Source organism: Mycteria americana, chromosome 5 (assembly GCF_035582795.1).
Source record: "Mycteria americana isolate JAX WOST 10 ecotype Jacksonville Zoo and Gardens chromosome 5, USCA_MyAme_1.0, whole genome shotgun sequence".
NCBI classification, from domain to species: Eukaryota; Metazoa; Chordata; class Aves; order Ciconiiformes; family Ciconiidae; genus Mycteria; species Mycteria americana.
The window spans coordinates 21,056,863-21,077,098 of record NC_134369.1 but is presented as its reverse complement, the minus strand read 5'-3'; the positions used below and the strand labels follow the sequence as shown (position 1 = coordinate 21,077,098).

General features: G+C 50.6%; 1 protein-coding gene across 2 annotated transcripts in view; it reads right to left on the bottom strand.

The window, feature by feature from the left end:
• Positions 1 to 151: 151 nt before the first annotated feature.
• Positions 152 to 20,236, bottom strand: part of HRAS (HRas proto-oncogene, GTPase) — a 43,322-nt gene continuing 23,237 nt past the window's right edge. Inside the window, exons 3-7 of one of the 2 annotated variants that reach the window (XM_075502377.1) lie at positions 10,775 to 10,928; positions 5,904 to 6,082; positions 3,434 to 3,593; positions 2,583 to 2,707; positions 152 to 481 (exon numbers count right to left, since the gene is read on the bottom strand). In XM_075502377.1, coding sequence (XP_075358492.1) covers positions 2,588 to 2,707; positions 3,434 to 3,593; positions 5,904 to 6,082; positions 10,775 to 10,885 — 570 coding nt within the window. In that variant the 5' untranslated portion in view covers positions 10,886 to 10,928 and the 3' untranslated portion in view covers positions 152 to 481; positions 2,583 to 2,587. The remainder of the gene's footprint in view (positions 482 to 2,582; positions 2,708 to 3,433; positions 3,594 to 5,903; positions 6,083 to 10,774; positions 10,929 to 20,236) is intronic. The other variant, XM_075502376.1, reaches the window with a different exon arrangement.

Genomic DNA, 20,236 nt, shown 5'->3' with positions numbered 1-20,236 from the left:
TCCCTGAAGGATACCCCACCCCAATCACCCTCATGGTCTACAGCATGACCTTGGTTCATGGAGAGCAAATCTCAGTGCCCTTCCCTCCCTGCCGTCCCACCAGTGATCCTTCCAGAGCACCAGCAGCAGCACCCTCTGGAAGGAGGACACAGCCATCAAGACGGTTTGTCGAGACCATCAAATAATAATTTACTGTGATTCAATCTGTGGCTTTGTACAGTTGCCGGGGTGGGAAGAGGCCAAAGGAGGAGGGGACAGGGAAATAAAAAAAAGAAAAAAAAAAGTCATTTGCCACAGGCTTGGGTGAAGTGTGAGATAGTCCTTGGAGGGGCTCACGCTCCCCCCATGCTCTTCCTCCTCCTCCTCTTCATCTCCCCCTCCCCCTATACTCCTCCCCTGAATCCGTTTGCTTCTTCCTTCGCTTCACCTCTTTCCTTGCGCTCTGCACAGTGGGAACCTCTCCAAGACACGGTCCAGTCAGCTGAAACCAGAAGAGGACACTCATTAGCACCCATTTGCTGTCAGAGCCAGCAGGGGCTGTTTCCATTACCCCCGCCTCACATTTCGGGATGGCCCTGCTAGTGCCCACAGAGGGAAAGCAACAGCCTACACAGGTCTTGGAGGTCTGGACCTGGCTCAGCAAAGCATCTGCATGTGTGCAGAAGGGAACAAGCAAATGGTCTGTGGAGTGATGGGTGAGCCTCAGGTATCTCACCAGACCTACCTCTGCCCAAACCTCATTGTGGGAAGGGGGGCAGTTTAGTGAGATCTTTCTCCCTCCTCCAGGGATGATGGGAGCCACAAAGTGAGTCCAGGGCAAATGCAGACAAATCTCCCTGGCTCCCTGGCCACACACTCACCCTTCTCCTCCCCAAAACCCAACGTGTTCTTGCCTTGCTCCTCCTTTTGTGCCCTGATGTTCCTCCCTCTCTGCTCTCAGCCACTGCAGCTAGAATAAGCTGGGATGTTTAGTTTCAAGTTTCTGCCTGAGCAGAAAAAGATGTCGGCAACTCACAGGGCATACTCTCTTAACAGAGGGAAGTCTTCCAAGAGACTCCTTCCCACACCTTCTTGCCCCTCTTTTAGAAGGCACTGCCCATGCTGGTGCTGACCACCAGGCTGTGACAGGGACCGGGCTCCTGGCAGTCAGTGTAGGGGAGCAGCAGCATCTGCCAAGCCCATGCTGTCAGCTGTGAGCCAGAGCAGGAAACGAGCCCCGAGCTCACATCCCCATCCGGAGGAAATGCTCCTGAACAGCTGGAGGACCTGAACATCTGGAAAACCTCCCTTAGCAGTGATAAGTGTGCTGGGCACAGCATTCGGCTCAGGCCCCGGGAGACCTCGCGTGCCTCGGCTGGGAGCGGAGGGGTGGGGTGCTCGCGTGGTTTTTTGCTCATAGGAAGCAAATGCTGCCAGCGTTTTTGTTCCCCCCCTCCCCAGAAAGAACTCTGCTGTGCTCACAGCCTTTGGCTCAAAAAGCAGAGGAGGAAAACCAGCCTCCCACCTCCACCTTCAGCGAGACCCTCTTAGCATCATCTCTGGACATGATGCGCTTCTCTTTAGGCTCCATCAGTTGTGTAAAGGGGTGAAGGGCCAGGCAGGGTGCTTGGGAGACTCCCCAAAAGATGTTAAGGGCAATGTTTGTGCAGGCTTTTCTCCCACACCCCAGTCCCAGATGTCCTTAGATGTACATCTCCCTGGTGCACTCATCCCCAATTCTCTCCATTTCTGCCATGGAAGGAGCTGGTTACACAGCCAGATATTCCCAGGGGTTTGGCTTAAGGCCACCCAGCTCACAGAGGGACACCAATAGGAGCTCTCCCTCACTGCTATCCAGCAGGATTGCAACGATTTAAATAAATGCATCATTAAAAAAAAAAACAATCAAGGAAAGAAAAAAAGGAAAAACAGGCAAGTGAACACAGACAATCTGAAAAACACTGTTCCTGGCTCCAGCACACATGATTTATAAAAGCAAAACAGCCCCCTTATGGCTAATTCTCAACACTGCATCAGTTCCAAATATCCCAGGGGATATATCTAATGGGGAAAATTCTTCTGACGAACACAGGACTTTCACAGTGAGACAGGTCTGCTCTGAAGCTTTACGACAAGGCAATTTACACAAGTGCATTAGGAGGCAATGCGCTTACCCAGCTCTTCATCTAAACTCTTCTAGGGCCAGTCTGGTGAACGTGCAGCGAGCCGCACACCTTCAGTACCAGCTTAACTCCTTTTTCAGAGGGGCAGCATGGGAAGAAGATTTCCCAGGGAAAGCACAACAAAACCTGTATTTTTTTATTCAGTTCTGTATAATTCTGTTCCAGAAAATGAGGGGGGAGGGAAATAAACAACCCTTTCCTCCTACACAATTCCTCAGGAAAGTGGGAATTTTGACTTACCTATGTTTTGACAGAAAAATGCTATTTCAGTCAAAAAGTGTTTCATTAAAAAAAATACCTATTGCTGAAATTGTTTCTGCTGCATTTGTTTGCAGACGAATGCATCTGCAGTCACCTCCTGCCCTGCTTCCAGTATAATCCCACTGCATTCCATCTTCCAAGCAGGCTTCCAAAACTCACCATAGTCACGATATCACACATTTACAGTTCATGCAGCCGGGGCCACTCTCATCTGGGGGATTCAGCTTGCGCAGCTTGTGCTGACGGATCTCCCGTACCAAGGTGTAGAAGGCATCTTCAACACCCTGGAAGAAAAGCATTGCTTGAAGCAGCTGCCCACTTCAAGAAGGGACAGTGGAGAGAAGAGAGGGCTCTGCTCCCCAGCTACGTGTCCGTAGCACTGTGTCCCCAGCAGTGCATATTGCACAATTAAAGGTACAAAACCAAGATGGGAAGAATAACAGGGATCTTAGTGTGGCCCCTGAACAGAAAGCAAGATTGAACGAGCAACCACAAGGCCAAGGAGCTCTTAAGTCCTTGAGATTCATCAGCTTTCAGCAGCCTGAATGAGGTCTACCACCCAAGAGAAAAGCCACCACTAGACCACTGAAGGTATCAGCTGCTCCATTTCCACCTTTGTGCTCTGGGAGCCCCACATGGTCCTTCCAGCACTGGTATAGTCTGCCTGTAGGTCTGCCAAAATAGAGCATGGATGAGGTTAGCCAAGTCCCCTGAGCTTAGCTGACCTGCAATGACTATGGGGGTTATTCCAGAGCCTTGGAGAAAGCCCTGAGAAGGCATCGTCCCTTCACTGCTGCCAGAGCATGAATTACACGCTTCTCCAGATTGGAGGCTTGAGCCCAGACAGGGGAAGGAACATCCTGATGGAGCATTTAGCCTTGAGGAAGCAACTAACCCTGGCCCTTGCACCCGTCTGTCTGCAAGGTGGTGTCTGCCCGTTCCTGCCTCTCCAGGACAGCACTGGAGAAAACAGAAGAAAAAGAAGATTTTGTTTAAAACCCTTCTCCTACCTGTCTGGTTTTGGCAGACGTTTCTATGTAGGGGATCCCATAACTCCGGGCAAGGTCCTGCGCTTGCCGGGTCTCCACTGTCCGAGCTGGTAGGTCACATTTATTTCCCACCAGCACCATGGGAACATCATCTGAGTCTTTCACCCTCTTGATCTGCTCCCTGCAAGAGTAAGAGGTGCCAAAGTGAAGGGAGAAAAGGCATCAGAAGGCAGCTCCAGGACACTCCCAACCAGCTTCTTCATCAAGAATTAACAGCTATGCTTCGCTTCTGCCAAGTGCCTTGTGTTGGGCTTTCAGGAGAACGTAAATGACCGTGTAAGTGAGTAAACAGCAAAATAGCTAGGGCACTTTTGGAAACAAAACCTAAACATACTTCTACTCTTTAAATGCAACTGTTTACAAAACACAACTTGAAATTATAACAATCTATATTAAGACATGAGCTTAAGATAGTTTAAACTAAATAAAAATGAATACTCAAGCAGTTACCTGTGTTATTTCCAACATTTTAGATCAAGTAATCCCCCTGAATGAGGATAAGAAGAAAAAATCACCTGCAACCAGAATTTGCTGAGCTGATAAACCAGCTTTTGGCAGCTGTAACCTTTTCTGCAGATGCACAGGCAGTATTTGCTTCCTTTCAATTTAGTTTAGGTCACTCAAAGTTGAGAAACCAACTGGGAAGCAAAAAAGCTGTAATGCTCGCTTCTTCATTCCAACCTCAGATTTAAAACTAGGTGGGCGAGGATGAGATCTACCACTTTAAAAAAAAAATCTTAAAGGCCATTATGACCACAAACAATCCATTCAATTCCCCCCTGATAGATAATAACTTCCTCTCCTTAATAAACCATTTAACTTCAGATGCAAAACAGCCTTTTTTTTTTTTCTTGCTCATGCATCCAGAACATTCAACATGGTTTTATTTAACTAATAAAAGCATTATTTAAAATGCTGATTTCTGCATTTTAATTGAATTCAAATTTCCATCCAAAAGCAGCTGGACATGTATCACACACACACACAAAAAAAATCAATCTTTGTTTTAATGTAGTAGAACACAGAAATGAAATCTGACTATATGTATGACATGCCATAAAGCCACTTAAATGTTCCATGTAACATCCCGATCAGCAAACACAAGTACTAAATTTAATGCATGGGCTACACTTAGCTGAAAACAGATACCTCCTAATGGTTACTAACCAGGGAGAGCCAGCGTTTCTCTGGGGAATACTCTTTTAAAAGTGCAAACACAAAGAGCACAGGCAAAACGAGATGAAAGCCGGTGATTTACATCATGATTAAAACCGGGGCTTGAAATCGAGCCACACTGCAAGTGATTCACAGGCACCAGCCCCAGCACAAGGATGAATGCTGCTGAATCCCTCAGGTGCTTTAGGAAAATCCCATCCTTTGTCCTCCAGTTCAGCTAAAACAAGCCAAATTAGTCCAACCGTATAGTTATTACACTGAACACGCCTGCTAGCCAAAGACAGACATCTTGACAGCTCGGAGCAGCGCCTCTGACTACAGGGCAAGGAAGGGCTGTGCATGTGCTTGGAGCTACAGGATTATCTGGGACTCAGGTTTATGATGAGGGACTGGGGTACACGGTCCCTTGGCAGGCAGTGGATAGAGCAGGGACAGGCAGAGCCATCTCTTGCATACTCTGCAAGTGCCTCCCATCACAGCCAAGCCTCAAAACAAGGCATAAAGCAGAGATCCCTCCCTAAAGTAGCATCGGGGTAGCCAGGGAAGACTCCTGCTGCGTTTATATCATCTCCTTGGCTCTCCAGCTCTGCAGGGGTGATGGCAGCAAGGGGGAGAAGCAGGATGGGTAACCTAGGTGCAGCCAAAGCAGGACCATGCTGGGATGGGGTCCCTGCTCTGCCACTGTCCCCCAGTCCATCCTCTTGGGCAAGTCACCTCACCAGGGCCCTGATTCTCCTCCTGCTCCATCTTTGTCCTGGTTGAAACCGAGTTCCAACAGGCCAGGACTGCCTCTCCCAACGTGCGTGCAGCTGGCAGACCGCAGTCTCATTGCAACGGCTGCCAGTGGGGGAAGCAGCCCTCCCTGCCCTTCCCAGCCTCCTCTCCCAGCTCCCAGGCCCAGCAGAAGTTGCTGAGATCGATTACACTAACAAAGCAATTCCATTAATTAGGGAGGGAAGGGAGGGGGTCATAGAGGATGAGCTCTCTCTTTAGTCACCATAAACACTTAAACATTACGTTACTGAGTCCCCAAAGGCCACAAGCAATCCCTTCGGATGGGTTTTATTGGAGTCACTGACATTAGCCGTCTGCTCCGTCTCTTCCCTGGGGAATGGCCACTTGAGCTAATTGTCTTTGCTGGCAGCCAGTGCTTCCACCACAGGGCCTGATCTAAAAGGGAGGGCAGGAGGGTGCAGTGGCAAAGCATCCCCTTTGCACAGGGCAAGAGGGAAGGGGCCCTTCCCAGGATACTGACCTGTACTGGTGAATATCTTCAAAGGACTTGGTGTTGTTGATGGCAAAGACGCAGAGGAATCCTTCCCCCGTTCTCATGTACTGGTCTCTCATAGCACTGTACTCCTCTTGCCCTGCGGTATCCAAGATGTCTAACAAGCAAGTCTCTCCATCGATGACGACTTGCTTTCTGTAGGAATCCTGCAGGCCAGGAGAGGGAGAGAAAGGGAGGAGGATTCGTTAAGGGAGGGCTCAGGTCCAGCTAAGCAAAGGGATGCAGCGAGCGCATCCCTGTGAAAGTGCCAGGTCACACTCTGCCTGGGTTTAGCTCCCATTAAATAGCCGACTCAATCTGTTTCAAAAATGGGAAGGAAAGGAAAAAGAAGAAAAAGAAGAAAAAAAAAAAAGGAAAAAGGGAGCAGCTGAGCAGGTTTCCCCTTCTTTGGCAGAGCCACAGAGAAGACAGCCCCTGGCTTGCTCTCCCCGTTCCCAGCCCTGCCTCTGGCAGACCAGGGGCAGTTTTGTCTCTACCACACCGCATAGCCCTCAACAACTATTGTCCTAAGCTTTATTTAGTCCCGGCTAATCCCTTCTGCTGCCACCCCACTCGTGTGCTGGAAGGGGACACCCAGGAAAGGTGGCTTGAGCCAGCCAGGGCTTCCAGCCACTGTCTGTGATCTGCGGGGCTGGAAGGTGTTTAAGATCACCTGGAAATCCAACACATCTCAAGTCAAGCACCAGAGGTGATATGCCACCAGTAAGGATGCAAACTGGGCTCCAATGGTAAACCTCTTCTTCAAACATGAGAAAAAAAAAATATATCACACTGTGAGGAGGGCATTTCCTACAACCAGTCCCCAGAGGGCTCCAGAACAGGTAAACACTACCCAGGCAGGTCCTTTGAAGTTGGGGGTTTTCCCTGCAGCAGAAGCAATCGCAAGCTATCACAGATGTGAGAAGGCCTGGAAATCACCCAGAGCATCCCTCAAAAAGTTTTGTTTTCAAGGTGGGCTCCTCAAAGCACCACTCATCACCACCATGCCTCTCCCCCATGCCCGGTCTCATCAGCAAGGATGCTGCTGGGGCAGCCCCTGCACGGAGGAACAGCTACATCCCTCTCCGATAGCTGTCCTCCAGGTATGGCGCAGCATCCTCAACTCTCAGCAAGAGAAGGAAGCCAAAACCAAAGGTATGAAAAGGTGCGAGTCAGTAATATGACCATGACAGCACTTTGCAGCCACTCGCAGAGGCTACGGCTGCAGTTTAAAATTAATTCGAATGTCTGCTGCTCTTCCAACAACCACAACAATGTTATCAGATGAGTTTTGCAGGTCTGCAGACAAACAGCCAACACAGCAAAGGTCACCGACAGGACCAGCAGTGGCACGGAAAGGGAATGGGGCCAACATGGCCTCCACCCTTTGGTTCATTACTACAACAATGTCATCTACTGGGGCTAATTAAAGTCTTTCCTCACCTTGTGGAGAGGACCGCGAAATCAGAGGAGATAGAGATCTGCTCTGCCACAACCTTCTCACCCGTGCCTTCCCAAAAAGGGGACTACTGAGCCACCAAGAATAAGTGTGGAATGATGGGCTGGCTTCCAGCCAACCACTCTGAAGGCAACTGGCAGGCTGCCCTGCAGGGATGTGCTCCCATTTCTAATCAGTAATGTATCTGGAGCCTCCTTGGTGCAAGGTAGAAGAGCACTGGTTCCACCTCTGGGGTCCCAGCGCCTGGCAGGGACCAGCAAAGGGACCCCAGTGCTTGCTCTGCCCACCAGAGCATCCTCCCACCCCTGCGCCCTGGCTTGCGTCCAGAGGACCAGCCTCTCGGCACATGTGCTCGCAATTAATTGCGAAGTCCCCAGTTACAGGAGGTCTCACTAGCAGACAGCACAGCTCCAGAGAAGCGATCTCACACCTTGGCTCAGGTCATCAACAGGCTGCCCGTAAGGCTAGCCAGCTCACTAATGAAGCAAAGGCATTAACAGTCTTGCAGAGAATGCTCTGACCCTGCTCCCCAAAGGAAGGGGACAAGCTCTCCCCACCCTTGCTTTGTGTCCAGCTTCATCTGAACGCCGCCCGGGATACTCAGGATGGTGGGTCAGCCATCCCTGCCACGCTGCCAGGTGACCTGGCTGCCACTACAGGGGTAGCTGCCACCAGCCCACATGTCCAGCCACCGGCACCCCGCAGCCTCAGTGCTGCGCTGCAGCCCCCCAAGTCCTACCCCACCTTCTTGCACAAGGGAAAGTGGCCAGACCCAGCTGTGAAGTGCCAGGCGGCAGAAACAACTCCACTTGGGGTTCAGACTCAGGATCCCAGCAGACGCTGGGAGCACCCCAGGTGTGCTGGGGGAATAGGCCAAGAGATCCATTTGTTAAATGCTACAGTCAGGATATGACCAGAAGCGTGGGAAGCCTGTTACTAGCTGACTGCTAAAAGCTGGAAGACGAATTGAAGAATTTCTCAACACAGTCTGACTCTTTATTCCATCCCAGCCCATTCACCATGGGACACTACCAGCGGCAGAAGTTTCCTTAGTGCCTTGGCCCTTCTGTTTCCAAAATAAAGGTCTTAAGGCTCCTCAGCAGTCCAAGAGCAGGCGCACGTGCGGGTCGGCGGGTGCTGAGTTACAAAGCCAGACATTTATGCTAGTGAACTGGGAGGGCAGGAGGGGAGCAGGCACTCAGTCAGGCTCTCTGCCCCAGACAGGGGACAAACTCACTTCTCCAACCCTCCTGCCCTGGGGATCATCTTCTCAGTGCACCCCAACCTGCTCACACCCCCCTTTGCAGCACAGCCTGCACTTGATTCATTTAAGTGACAGGTAAAGCCTTTGCTCCATGCACATATACTCCCCCCCCCCCCCCCCCTTTATCCTGCTCATTTCAGCATTGCTGTGCTGTTTGTTAGCCAGCTGAACAGAGTCAGCTCCTGGGCATGATCCAAAGCAGCTTAGTCACAGGAGGATGGTTTGTTGGTCACATTCGGATGGCTGGCAGGTAACTCCCTGTGCATCCTAAATCCCCATAAAATGAAGTATAATTAAAAGGAGTCACCCTGGAACGAGTGAGAAGATGGCCAGGGTGGGGGGGATGCAGGGCACGACCAAGGGAGCTGCAAAGGCATCAGGGCTGGTGGGACCTGCAGGCAGAAAAGCACCAGGGACGAGAAGGGTAAAAAGAGCAGCTCTTGGCTGCTCTAGGAACAGAAGTGGAGAAGAGCAGAGAGGGGCTGGGGGAAACGGGAGGAGAGCAGGCGTCTCCCGGGGCACTGCAGGAGCAGGCAGGGTGAGGAGGGTGTGCTGGGAAATGCCATGCAAGGTTTACATTCCCTGCTGCCTGTTTACATGGAGAAAATTCCCTGCAGGGTATGTACGGGGGGCAGGCAGCTAGAGACAAAAAAAATAGGATGCCAAAACCCAACACACCACTAGGTCAGAGCTGCCTCTGCCCACCCTAAGGTCCAAGAGAGGACCCATCCATGCAGATATCTCCCCAGGGAGGCTGCTCTCCATCAGCAGCTCTTTTGCTGAAAACAACCTGGAACGGGTTTCTAAGAAAAGCATATGATGCTACTGATAACGAGCACGTGAGAGGAGAGGAGCTGGGGAAGAAGGCAACTGCATCCATAAGCAAGGGGCAGCACTGACACTCAGGAGCCTTAAACTAAATTCCAGTCTCTGCCACGGACTTTCTAGGTGACCTTGGCCAAATGACGCAATAGCACGTGCTTTTAAGTGCTTTCTCTCCTTCGTATCTGTAGGACTGTGAGACTATTTCTGCCTTTCTACCAAGCCTTATCTTACTTGTTTATTTAAGCTGTAAGCTCTTCAGAATGGGGACTACACATAGAACACCTACCAGAATAGATTTCTGATCCCAGCTGGGGCCTTTTAGCCATTATGATGATAATAATAATAACTGCAGCAACTACAGCTGCATTTATACACATCTGGTAGAGAATCCTTTAGGACTGCAGACAGGGAGGTTATTGTCCAAGAAGCATGACAGAGCTGTAATTTGCCTTCCCAGGGTGGACTTACTCCTCGTGCAGAGCAGTGCCTGCTGCCCACATCTCCCCTGAATGAAGGTGTAAGTCATGCAAAGGGTAATTAGCATCTTGCTAGCAACGGTGAAAGCAACTGGAGAACGGAATATGCTTTTAAAAAGTAAAAAAAAAAGTAACAGTGTAATGGATATTGAAGACTGGACTGCCCCTCTACAAGGCCTGGAGGAGCACAGGGTCCCTGCCTGCTCCTCCAGGCAGAGTGCTGAGCTAGACAGGCCAGTGCTACCATCCACGCCAACTGTAAGAACCATACATCAACCTTTAATTACTTGCGATAGAGCAGAGGCAGCATTCTGAGAACCACAACGGTTCAGCTGCTTGGCATGTCTCACTCAAACTGCAGGACATACATAATACGACCAAGCTCTGATAAAACCCATTTCATCAGTAAATCTCAAAACATCCTGCATGAGAAGTCAATATATTTACTCTGATTTCACAGGAGGAGAAATGGAAGTGCAGACACTAAATGGCTCTTCAGTCCCAAACCTTTAACCCCTCCCCATGCTGTCATCTCATCAGAAAGGAGGACTTTTGTGCTGCCTCTCAGCTCCTGCCTGGCTCTGCCCGCTTCTGCTGCCTCCCTTGCCATCTCCCTTCAGCAGACACCACTATCCTTCTGCAGGAGGCACAAGTTGGTCACTGTGATCTCTGAACATGCACATAGTGACTCGGAATAGCTCTGCAAAGCAGAGGAACATCCCTGCTCAAGTTTAGACTTGAGACCAAGCCGAGCACACTCTGGGTTGGAGGCAAGGTGGAGAAGAGCAAGAGGAAAACACGTAGACAGACAAACCCCATGCCCAGAGCTGCTTACCTCTATCGTGGGGTCATACTCGTCAACAAAATGGTTCTGAATGAGCTGTATCGTCAAAGCACTCTTCCCGACACCACCGGCTCCCACCACTACCAGCTTATATTCAGTCATCTTCCAGCCGACCCCAGCTCAGGACTTCCAGGAGCACCACCACCTGCAAGGAGACACACGGCTGCCACGTTAGGAGAGGGGGTCCATCCCTGTCGCTGCCTGCTCTGCAGCGGGGCTGAGCAGTCAGCACCCTTTTTCTGCCAGGAAAGGCAGAAATCTGCAAAGCACAGCCTCATTCATCAGGTATTGAGCGTTCCTGATGTTTCCTGCATGTCCCAGGAGCACCCAAATGCTGTGAGGTAGAGACACCAAGGTCTGGGATCTGGCACGTCGTAACACAGAGACACCTAATTCTGCAAGGCAGAGATGAAGGGATGCACCCCTTAAGGTTTTAATGGGCTTTTAAGCTGCTTGACTTCAGTAGGGATTGAGGATGGGACAAGGTAAACCCACTTCATTGCTATTCTGGATGGCAAAGAGCCACCCCTCACTCCTTGGGGTGAAAACCAGCAAGCCACCATCAGGGATGCAACGTGCTTTTAATGTAACTTTATGAAATTGCCACTGCAGGGTATTCTGCTCCAGGACCACCCTGGTCTCTCATCTCAAGCTCACAGACGTACGACCCTGGTGAGCCTGGCCTTGAAACGGGGAGATGGTGGGATGACTCGTGTGCCCCAAGGGTCAACGGCTTTCTTACCTTCTTCCCACCCTGCACACTGACTACCCTGGGAATCTGGCCAGAGAAAATTATACTTATTTCAGTCTGTCACCCTGTACTGTGCCTCCAGGATCCACTGTCTTTCTTTTGCTTTTATGGTCTGATGCTCTGGGGTCTCAAACATAGCCTCACCTAAAACCATGAAACTTGGTCTAAAAGTACAGCACTGAACCGCAGCATCCAGAGCTATTTAACCTAATACTCTCTGCTAGTCATGAAGGTTACTTTAAAATGGGCAAAATAATCCATCAAACTGAATACAAAACTATGTTTATCCTGTGATATGCTGCAATCCTTCAGCCTGATGGTCTGGAGGCAAACTTCACACACACCCTGAGCAAACCTCGAGAGGTAAGGGAGTGTTACTGATAAGAAAACAGAGGTACAGGCTGTGTAAATCAAAAGTAAACCTTAAAGTACAATTTAAGAGGTCTGGTTTTCCAGAAGTGCTCAGCACTGTCTCCGATTTGCCTTATCTCAAGCTGGTGATCCAAAATCATTAGATAGATTTGAAAGCCTTGGCCAACACAGTTTGGATGTTAATGCCCATGCGAGCAGGGAAGAAGTCCCAGCTCCCCAAATATGCTGTTAGCTCCATGTCTTCACCCTCAAGGCTGCCTTAAACCTCAAACCACGGGGCAGGTTTGAGATGGCAGCACATCCACACCCTTTGCCTGTCCTCCAGCTAACAATGCCTCCTGCTGTGCTGGCCATTGCAAGAGGGAGGACGACTGCGGAAGGGGCACCCCTGCTCCCACCAGATGAAGCTGGCATGCCCACAGGGGAGCAAGAGATGCTATCATGAAAGCTGCTACTTGGGAACAATGATTAGGGTCAGGATGAACAAACCACACTTCTGCAGCAACCGTGTACTTGCCAGGGCCCTTCAGCATGAGAAAATTCACCCCCCCACACCTCCTCCCTTAAATTTCTGCTCCAACTCCGCTGAGAAAGAGGAACTTTAACTCAGGAAGATTACAAAACCCCGAAGGTTTAAACAGAAATCCACTATCATTGGACTGCAATCCCTGCCCACTGAAAGTCACCCCAGGGTCAGATACTCGTCCGCAGCAGTCATCTGCGAGCTCAGGGGAAGCCACCCGAAATGCAGTGGGTAGTGGGAAGACGAGCTCACAGTTCCCCTGACCGGTCACCATTTGATGCAGCCTGCAACACCATTGCACAGGGATTAGATGCTCCCCCCCCCGACAGTTAAACCACTCCACCCTCCTCCCCAGGCTCGCCAGCCCCACTCCCAAAACCCTGGAAGCTGGTACAAACTGTGCCAGCAAAGGCCACTCTAGACCCAGTCTGCATCTGATGCATTTGCTAAAGCAGCAAAGATCTAATGGAAAGGAGACCAGAACCTTCTGCCTTCAATCCCCACCTGACTGCAACCTGAAACCACTCAGACAGTTCAATCACCCACTCGAGCTGGGAGCATTCAGACACAACTGCCTCTTGCCAAAGCCCTTTTCTGAGCTGCTGTCTTGGTAGCAGGAAGGCAAACAAAGCTCATACCCTCCTCGGCATTCAGGATCCTGAAGAAGGGCAAGGGAGGGGGTGCAAAAGAGCAACCAGGGCACAAACACAATGCCAAGCAGGACCTCTCGTTGCTGTGCTGTTCTTCACTGCCGGAGAAGCTGAAGGTCGTTAAACACGGTGGAAAAGTGGCGATGGTAAGGGAAAATGAGGTGCAAATAATGTGATACCCTAGGTCCATACCCAAAAGTGCCACTGCTTCCCAGAAGTCCAATGTGCCTCTGTTCTGGCAGCCAAGGAAGACATGCAGGTTGAAGGCAAGGCTACAGGACACAATCTAAGTGATCACACTAATTGACCGTGTGCATGTTGCTCTGCTCCATTAATGCACGCCCTTACATATATGAACTTCTCACATACACAACTTCTCAGGGACAAGAGAGATCCCCACCCCAGGCTTCTCATCTCTCTCAGATGGGAAGAGAAAATTAGCAATGAGGGACGGCGACAGGCTGAAATGGGGACTGAGGAGCAAATGCCGACTGACAGTCTCCACCAACACTACTGGCCAGGAGGGGATCGTTCTGCTGCAGGCACAACAGCTTCACAGCTGAACACAGAAGGGTCTTGAGGGTCTGAAGAAACTCTGCAACCAGCTCCCATCTTTCATACAGAGCAGGGAGATCTGCAACCCCTAGCAAAACACACAGCGGCTGCTGCAAATAAAGGCCTGCAGTGGCTACGATGGACCTTGCTCTGCATCTGGTGCTGATGATGGAGCAGCTGCCACAACGATGCTCAGGGGGAACTGCACAACCACCCAGCTCTATGGGACTTGCTAAGGCAGTGAGAAAAGCCTAGACTCAATATGGGGAGGACAGGAGTCCTCAAGGAGGGGGTCCTCCCCTGAGACCACCCCAGTGGAAGGCACTGCTTGGCCTATCCCTTCAGAAGACCCCCAGCCCACACAGCCACACCAGCCTCCTGGTCCACCCTGCAGCAGGAGATGGGGGCCAAGGTGGTCACCCACGGCAGCTTAAGGGTCTTCCCCTGCTCCGGACCCCAGCGGAGCTGCTAAGCTCCACTGCACAGCAGAGGAGCAACCACACACCAGCAAGCCCTGCACATCACCACCCCAGCCCAGAGCTTTGAGCTCTGGCTCCTCCAGAGAAACACAGACCCACATCTCTCTGCTCTGCACCCACCCAAAAGGCAGGGGAAATGAGGGAGGCAAAAAAGCTATTGCTCCCCCCCACTCACAGCCAGCACACGGGCAATTTACATACAAGAACTCTGCAACGTTAGTGTTTGCTTGCTCACACCGTACCTGGAAGACACCGGTGCCTTGGCTAACTCTTCACCACTCTGCACACCATCCTCACCCTGGCTAATGGCAGGAGGGTTTCTGCAGCTTGCAGAGGATGGTGAGTCCAGCCCACCTGACTGTTTCATGCCATTGCTGCAAAACATGTCCTAATGTAGAGCAAGAGTGTGGGGAATGACAGACAGCTCTGGGTGTGAGAGCTGCCTGAATCTGTGTGCTAAAATCAATGTTCAGATGAGCTCACTTCCTTTCCCAAAGAATCCACAATGCAAGCTCTTCATAGGGAGCATGCAGATCCAACCGCTCATGAGAGATGAGCCACAGTAGAGGGAGCCTGGCCAAAGGCTGCAGGGAAAGCGGGGATCTCCATATGGCCAAGCTTTGTTACAGAGTTGGGCAGCTGGCCTAAGTTGACCTTACCAACACCATCTCATAGGTCCCCATCACGCCCTTCACTCCTGAACATGGGAAGAGCAAGGCTGCTCATCGATGCACTCACAGGTTTCAACGCAGGGGTTGTTGTTCCTCAACACCACACGAACATCACCAGCACTGCATGGGCTGGCTCAAGGAACAGCCATCCCAAAGAATGTTTCTGGCTCTCCTAAAAAACAGAGGCAGGGAAGAGAGAATGGGGCTCCTGCCAGAGAAATGGTAACAGACACCCCAAGCTTTCATGCTCAGTCTGGGGACACACCAGACGGAGGTCTACAGCCTGTTGGTTGCTTCTCCTGATGCGAGGATTTCCAGAGAACCATAAGTAAGAGTTTCTATTTCTCAGCAGCTAACACAGAGCCCAGACAGAGCTGACCACAAAATAACAGAGGGAAACACGAAAGCACAGCCTCCCAGTCCCATGCTGAGCAGCAACAGCGCTTCTTCCATCCTCTGCAAGCTCTTCAAGATCGGAAAGCCTGACCCAGGTCGCTGTCTGGTGTTTTCCCTGGCTATCCAAATTTATCACCTCTGCAGTACTCAACTGTTGCACCCCCCAAAAGCCGTGCAGGGCTGTTGAACTAATAGTTGAGCAAGACAGCGAGGAGGAGAGCTGTTCAGGAGCACTGTCCCGGAAGAGGAGGGCTGGGATCTGCATGCCAAGCCAACACCCTCAGCGTGGAGCCGGAGATGCCGCTGCTATATTTCCTGATCTCGTGGATTTTCTCCTGTAGCGAGAGGGCTCCTGGCTCCTGTTCAAAGCTGTCTAGGAAAGCCTCACCGAGTGCTTCCGCCTGGCAGCAGCAGCTGCTCCCAGCCCAGTAGCCGGAGCCATGCAGCTCCAGCAAACAAGAAACATCTACCAGCCTTGTGCAGGAAGCCAGGAGAGCAAGCACCCAGCCCCAGTGGGCACAAGCATCCTACCTTTGTCTTGCAGGGAGGGGATGAAGGTGTAGGGGAGGGCAGAAGGCACATCTCATCTTCTCTCCTGCCTGCGCATGCTGGGCAGCACAGAGGCTTTGCCCACAGAAGCGAGGACCGAGATGCTTGGCGCAAGATTTCGTGGGGCTACGACCTAAAGCAGGTGCAGGCATCACGGTTACAGGTGCTAACCAGAGACCGAGCTGTGTCCTGCAAAGAACAACCTGACATTCTTCACGGTCCCTCTTCTCCAGCACAGAGCTTCATCTGCAGGGGGAGAGGTGGTTTTTGGGACCTGACTGTGAAACCTCCAGAAACTCACTCAGCAGAAGCAGAGAAGCAGAACTCAAGCAGGCCCCATCAGTACATCCCATCACACCATCACAGTTTCAAGAAAAGCTCAGGTATCAAGCGAAAGGGATTTGCAGTGGGTTTCCAGTGCATTCACCATGAGGGAGGCTCTGACACCCTTCCAACAGGATCATAGAAGGAGCTTTCTCTGTGTCCTCCCGTCACCTTCTTTCTCCCCCAGGATGGACACCAAGCCAACTAAACAAGCCAAGAGACAGATCTTTGTGCAGCGCTGCCATACTGAGGCCAGCCATGACAGAAGTTTTACAACTGTTCATTACTGAACATTTACTCTCTACCTGTCCATTGGGAGTCTCTGCATTGAAAGGCATCAGAAGTCAGTTTCGCCTCTGCAAATCTCTTTGGACATGTCTCAGATTGGGTGCCCTTTCCTTCAAAAGCCCTGTCCACAGGAACCGAGGAGCCCTTAGACCACAAATGCTGCAGTGTTTGATTTTATTTCACTTCGGCAGAGATGCCCTGCAGGCAGAAGTGGTCTGCAGTACTCTAGCAGAACAACGCTCATCTCAGCCTTTTATACCGGCAGTCCACCATGTCAGCAAGTCAGTAATCCTACTCGGTGATTTTAGAACATTGACAAGGCAAACCTTGCTGGCTCACCCCGGTGACTGTCCAGGCTCCTCCATTTGCTCATGCACAAGACTGTCACCAATGTCACAAAATACAGCCTCTGGAGGTACACAAGGAACCTCTCTGGCAGTGTGAAATGCCACCTTTCATTTTCACTCAAGGGTCAAAATGCTGATGTTCTCTGTGGCCTGCCCAGCCTGAAAGAGATTAGGGAAATGAGGCTGGCAAGCTGATGCTCTGTTACAAATCACAGCCTATCCAATGCTTCATTTTAATTTATTTGTTGCTTTTTAAATTAACAAGTGGGGTGCAAATCTAACCCAATGTGTGCTTGTTGTTGGCTTGCTGGCTGCATACCCGCAAACTCAGACAATGCAGCCTACAGATGAAAAAAGAGAGAGGGATGCCAAAGATGGAATAAAAGTTGCAAATGGTGCCCGTGCTTTGGAGAAATGACTTGGAGATAATAAATGTCTTCTATTAGGGAAAAAAAGAAAAAAGCCTGAACAGAATGGCTTCTTCCATCCTCTGCAAGCTCTTCAAGATCTGAAGGAAGAGGCACCCTGTCCCAAGAGACCAAGCACAAAAATGTTGCTCCAGAGGTAAAAAAGAAAAAGGGTAAGGAACGATATCAAGTAGGAGGCTAAAACACAGGCACACATTCAAGGAGAAACCTAGGAGGAAGAATAGCAGAAAGCTGCAGGCAGGTTTGAGGCACAGGCAGGTCTGGAAGAGAGGGACTGCCCCTCCACAGCAGCCATAAACATGTCCCAGCAGCAAGGTGCAAGCCATGGCTTTGCACCAGGTCTTGAACAGGCATGGATGGGCCCTTGCGCCAGGCCCAGCCCTTGCAGTTTCCAGTTGAAGCACCTCTGGCAACACAACCCCTCTGCCAGAGCCTACCCAACCACAAAGGGCTTGTGAAGTCCCTGCTCACCTTCCATCTCCAGAAGAGATGGAAGGACAAAGGAAAACAAGATAGTACCATCCTCACCAAAGCTGCTGCCCGTTTCCTGGCTCCTGCTTCAGCTGTCTGTAAAGTTGAGTAAAAGACAAAGCTGTGCAATCGTCGGCTGTTAGCAGTAAGCAGGTCCGGCTATACTGTTCTTGCTTTCCCTCTCAAATAATAAATATTCTTAATAAAGTTCCTTGTTGTCAGCTTACTCTAAGAAAAACAACTGGTTTTAGGTTTAAAAACTTAACTGGTGGTTAGGCAGCCATGCCTAAACCACCCAAAACAGCAAACAATCTACACAAGTCAGTAATGCAATAAACCCAAAGAACAAAGCAGCTACCCAAGAGCTTTCCCTCTGGATGAAGGAATTGTGCCCCCCCCCCCCCCCCAAATACAGGCCACCAAAATTACTATACTCCAAAGAAAGATTAGCAGACCCAGTATCTTACGAGCTTATAAACCAGGACTGCTCATGTCCATGTCTCCACATCATGAACATGGCAGGGGGAGCAGCACACCATCAGGAAACTCTGGCAGGTGCTGGGACGTGCTTGCGAATCACGGTGGGATCTTCACCTCCCACCATCCCCACTCCACCCTTCTCCCTGAAAGCAAGGAGCCTGTCCCACCATAGTCTCTGCAGAAGAACCAATCTTCCAAGCTGACTTCCACAGACAGAAAGCATGCTGCTCTACAGGTTACTTGCTGCCAATCCATGGCAAGGTCTGAAGGAAACAGGCAAGCAAATGATACATCCCACCCCACTGCTGAACACAGACCCTTAAAAAAATCACAAGCACATGGGAGAGACCACCTGGGATAGCACCCAAGCCACTAGCTGAAAACACCAGTTGTCTGCATCTAGCAGGGGCAGCGGTTTGAAGAAATCAAAGACAGTTTTTAAATTATGCCTGTGATTCATGATTGAACACTTAAGTGCTGCTTGAGACTCTAGATGAGCAAGAGTAGCCTGTGTAAGGAAAGAGGAGACTGGAGTTTTGTCTGAAAGCCTGGTAAAGGTGAATGCATGAAGGCATGAACACACCACAAAGCAGGCTGGGACAAGAGGGAACAATTAAATAAAAACTGAGCTCTTATCTTGCAGTCAGGACTTGGGACCTAGCGTTGACTCTGCCAACGCATGTGGGAAAGCAGTGTGGGGGAGAAAAAGTTCTCACTGCCAAGATGCAGAAGACTGCAAACTGCCAGGGCTCCTCCGCTTTCATCTCCTCTCCAGCCTCCCAGGGCCGAGCAGGTGGTTCAGAGGCAGACGCTTCCCCGCCTGGGCTGGCAGCTCTCCAACTCGCCCTGGAAAAGAGACTTCTCCCAGGCATCCCAGCCTTTTTCAGAAAAAACAAATGAAGAACATACTCTTTGCAACAGAGAGGCCAAGGCAGAGCTCAAGAGACAAGGCAGCTTTTAACCTTCCTTTGCATTAAAATCCCATCTATAAACATAAATAGGATGGGTGAAAGGCAACATAATGTACCTTGAGCATATGAAGAGATGGACAGGTACCCAGGAAAGTTTAAAACAAGACCCACATTATAGATGATAATAACTGTAACTGCTAAAACATGTGGTAGGCAACCACAAACCCAGGCTCTGAGCAATCTCTTGACTTGCTAGACTCTGTATCAAATTGTATTGATTTTCCCACAAGATATAAGGTGCAATGAAGTAGAAACTTGGACCAGATGAGTATGTAGTGCCAGCATAAGTGGATCTCTATAATTACAGCTATTAACAGGGACAGAAAACATCAGGCTTTGGGGCAAATGCTGCCCAGTAATGGGGTGGGATTACAAGAGATGCTGTCTCCAGGCTGGTTTTCTATGGTACCTGATGTCTTCTGCCTGGTCCTCTTGATGACTAAAGGAGCAGCTGCAGGCAAGCTGCCGGGGAAAGGTACAGACTCTCCCAGGACTCACCAGTCCTGCCATCAGGCTATGGCAGGTCGCAGCTCCCTGGCTCTCTGCTGCGACAGCATAAGGGACAATTCAGATCTTGCCACCAGCTGCAAGAGATGGAGCACCCAGTGCTAGACCTGGGGGTGGTGACTGTGCATGAAGAGAACAACCATCCTCCTCATTGTACAGACAGGCAAGGGGATGCAAACAAGCCAAGGGACTGGCCCAAAGTCATCAATGGGTGGGAACTCAATTCAGGCAATGTAACTTCCCATCTGGGGTCTTCACATGAGACAAAAAGCTCCCAGTAGAGGTTTTGGATGGGAAAGCCGTTGGTCTCCTGCTGGGTCTTTGTGTTGGGCTGTCAGAGCTGGCAGCTCCCCCCAGCCCAGCTTTCCTGTGCAGAGGTGGCTGGGGAGGCAGGGTACATCAAACAGGAAAGCCTGGAGTGCTGTAAGAGGCACCCTGCTCTCCAATTATCCTAATAAAATCACAGCTTGGTCACGGGCACAGACAGCCAGCGATGCTCTGATGCACAGATGAGCAATAGGAGATGCAGGTAGGGCTGGAGCAGAGGGGCAGGCTGAGGACCACTGCTGTTTTCCCCACTCAAAGCCTGGCTACAAGAAAGGGGAAGCCACTGGTATAAGGAGGCCTTGTACATCACTTCAAAGGGCCAGTCCCAGCCTGAGCACCACTGCTGCATATCAGGCCAAAAAAA